General features: G+C 45.2%; 1 protein-coding gene across 1 annotated transcript in view; it reads left to right on the forward strand.

The window, feature by feature from the left end:
• Window positions 1–1,579: 1,579 nt before the first annotated feature.
• Window positions 1,580–3,762, forward strand: part of TUBAL3 (tubulin alpha like 3) — a 27,554-nt gene continuing 25,371 nt past the window's right edge. Inside the window, exons 1-2 of the mRNA XM_023753598.1 lie at window positions 1,580–1,600; window positions 3,247–3,339. Coding sequence (XP_023609366.1) covers window positions 1,580–1,600; window positions 3,247–3,339 — 114 coding nt within the window. The remainder of the gene's footprint in view (window positions 1,601–3,246; window positions 3,340–3,762) is intronic.

The following is a 3,762-nucleotide window of genomic DNA, read 5'->3' on the forward strand; positions in this document are numbered from 1 at the left end:
TCCTGCTGGGGGTTCCCTGGCCAAGTCTGGGGTGATGGGGCTGGGTGGCTTTTTTGCAGGCCTGGCCCAAGTCCCCCCAGCAGGGGACCCTCACCCCCATGAGAGGATTGTGGCCATCCCTGGGGTGAAGGGGGCTGATGGCTGTTTTTCAGGCTGGCCCCCGGCCCCCCCAGCCACCCAAGCTCCCCAGTGGAGGCTGGCTGGAAGCAGGTATCTGGGATTTATTTATCTTCTATAATTGAAACTTTGTTGCCTTGAACGGAGGCCACAGCCTGTCAGGGCAGGTAGGAAGCTTGGCTTACTCCATCGCTGGGGCAACCAAGCCTCCTGCTTGCTCCAGCTCTGTGGCCGCCGGCTGCCATCTTGGTTGGGTTAATTTGCATATAGTCGCTCTGATTGGCTGGTGGGCGTGGCTTGGGGCGTAGCAGAGGTGCGGTCAATTTGCATGTGTCTCTTTTATTAGATTAGATAATGAATTCTCAAAAAGAGAAACTAAACAAACAGTGCCATTTACCATTGTAACAAAAAATTAAGATACTTAGTAATAAACTTAACCAAGGAGGTAAAAGACTTGTACTGGGAAAACTACAGGGTGTTGAAAAAAGAGATAGAAGACATACACAAGTGGAAGAATATACAGTATACATGGATTGGTAGAATCAACATCATTAAAATGTCCATACTACCCAAGGCAATCTACAGAATCAATGCAACCCATATTAAAATATCAACAGCATATTTCATAGATCTAGAACAAATATTCCAAAATTTTATATGGAACCAAAAAAGATCCTGAATAGCCACAGCAATCCTGAGAAAGAAAAACAAAGTTGGAGGGATCACAATACCAGATATCAAGTTATACCACAAAGCCATTGTAATCAAAACAGCCTGGTACTAGCCGAAGAACAGACATAGAGATCAATGGAACAGAACAGAGAACCCAGAAATTGACCCAAACCATTATACTCAATTAATATTTGACATAGGAGGCAAGAGCATACAATGGAGTCAAGACAGTCTCTTCAATAAATGATGTTGGGAAATTTGGACATACACATGCAAAAAATGAAACTAGACCACCAACTTATACCATATGCATGAATAAACTCAAAATGGATAGTAGAATTAAATGTAAGCCGTGAAACCATAAAAATCCTAGCAGAAACCATAGGCAGCAAAATCTCAGACATCTCTAGTAGCAATATGTTTAAGGATATATCTCCTAGGGCAAAGGAAACTAAGGAGAAAATAAACATATGGGACTACATCAAAATAAAAAGCTTCTGCACAGCAAAAGAAACCATCAACAAAATGAAAAGGGAGGTCACTCTATGTGAGAACATATTTGGCAACGATACATCTGATAAAGGGTTAATATCCAAAATATATAAGGAACTCATACAACTTAATAAAAGGAAGATAATCCAATTAAAAAATGGGCAAAGGACCTAAATAGACACTTCTCCAAAGTGGACATACATACAGATGGGCAGGAATCCTATGGAAACATGCTCAAAGTCACTGATAATCAGAGAGATGCAAATTAACAATGAAGTAGCACCTCACACCTGACAGAATGGCTACCAGCAACAAGTCAGTAAATGACAAGGGCTGGCGAGGATGTGGAGCAAAGGGAACCCTAGTCCATTGCTAGTGGGAATGCAAACTGCTGCAGCCATTATGGAAAATAGTATGGCTTTCCTCAAAAAATTAAATATAGAACTGCCATTTGACCCAGTGATCCCACTTCTAGGACTATATCCTAAGAATCTTAAAACACCAATCAGAAAGAATGTATGCACCCCTATGTTGGTAGCAGCACAATTTACAATAGCTTAAGATCTTGGGAACAACCCATCAGAGTGGATAAAAAAAGCTGTGGTACATTTATAGCATGGAATACCATGCAGCAGTAAAAAAGAAGAGTATCTTACCCTTCAAGACAGCATGGAGGGACCTGGAGAGAATCATGCTAAGTGAAATAAATTAGTCAGAGAAAGACAAGTGTCACATGATCTCACTCATATGGGGAATCTTACAAAATAAACTGATGAACGGAATGGATCCAGAGACATGGAAGCATGGAACAGAGTGCAGAATCTCTGAGGGAAGGCGGGGGAGGGAAGAACTTGTATTCATATATGCATAACCCATGGAAACAGACAATAGGGAGGTTAAAGCCTGGGGTGAGGGGAGGGGGGGTGGGCTTGAGAGGGTCAGTGGGGGTAAAAGAGGGGACATATGTAATACTTTCAACAATAAAGATTAAAAAAAAGAAGTTAATGTGAGCATTCTTTTATTTTTAGCAACTATTACTATACATAGTAATAATAATGACAGTCGTGGCTTATCAAGAACTGGCTCATTTGTTTAAAATAGGTTTTGAAAAAAACGGTCCACCCCCAAAATTAAACTCCTGTAAAGGGAACAATAAACCTCAGATCTGAGTTTATACAACAGCTAGCCTGACTTGAGAGTACCTTTAATCTTGGCTATCCAGTCTACAGATTCATTGATTTTACTGGAAAAACAAAATTCAAAGAGTAAGTCCTATCACTATCGGTATATTACAGGTCACAGTATTATTATCTTTCTACCAATGGATAGCATTACTCTCAATCCGTTTAAAAGGAAAATATTACAAAACCCTTAAAAGGGTATGCATTTATATTCCTGCCATACAGGTGATATGCAACGTTCAATGGATTTCCCTAAAGTCGCACAGGGCAAAAATAGATGAAAATGCTACTTCTATTCAACATTTATAGTATTTGCAAAGAAGCGCCCCTTCACTGTGGCTGTGTGCGTGAAAATAATTGTCTCACTGGTTACGATTACTAACAGAACTCTTTAGAGACCTTCAGTGGAGGGAGCATGGCAAACAGCATGACATTAGGAGTTAGGAAATATAGGACGACTTATTCCCAGAATCCAGCTGTGAAATTTCACTGAGCTTCAAAAAGCCTAATATATAAAAGAAGCTGTACCAATTTTTAAGGCTCTCTCTCTTTCAATACCAAAATGGATGAATCAATGATTTTCGTTTGTTTAAGAACAGCAAAAAATGCGTTGAGTGCTTATTATGGACCAGGCACTATTCTCAGCATTTGAGATGCCTGTGTGAGTGATATGCTTTGACTCATGATCCCCACAGCGACTCCACAGGGCAGGGATCATCACTAGCCCCACTTTATGGATGAAGAAGCGGGGGCCGCGCATTAACTGACTCGGCCGAAGCCTTAGAGCAGGCGGCGGCAGAACCAGGATGCATATCCAGGGAGCACGGCTCTGGCATTATTAAATGGCCCTGGGAGTGTCCGAAGTCCCCGCACGCAGGTAACATTCCTCTCCCCCAGCCCCGCGGGCTCCAGGGCGGGTTCGGCCTCCTTCGGCACTGCCCCCTTCCGGTAGCTGCCCAGCCGGCGCGGAGAACCGGCCTCCGCGGCCCGGCCCGGCCCGCCTCCCTCCCGAGCGGGGAGGCGAGTGGACCAGCCCGAGTCCGCAGCCCCTCGCCAGAGGGAGGCCGAGAAGGAGGAAGGGTGACCGCCCCGCCACTCCCTGCCACCTGCCAACCTACCACCTACCACCCTCTCGGGCCTTTGGACCAGCGGCCCCGGGTCCCAGTCGTTGCCGGCCCCCCGCGGTTCACCTGCGGTCCGGCTTCCGGCCCGGGGTGTCAGGGTGAAGGCCCCCGCGGCGGCCGCCCCGCGCCAAGGCTCGGAAGGTTCGGCGGCTTCCGTCCTCCGCGGCTGGGGGTGG

Source organism: Myotis lucifugus, unplaced genomic scaffold (genome assembly GCF_000147115.1).
Source record: "Myotis lucifugus unplaced genomic scaffold, Myoluc2.0 scaffold_47, whole genome shotgun sequence".
In the NCBI taxonomy this organism is placed as follows: Eukaryota; Metazoa; Chordata; class Mammalia; order Chiroptera; family Vespertilionidae; genus Myotis; species Myotis lucifugus.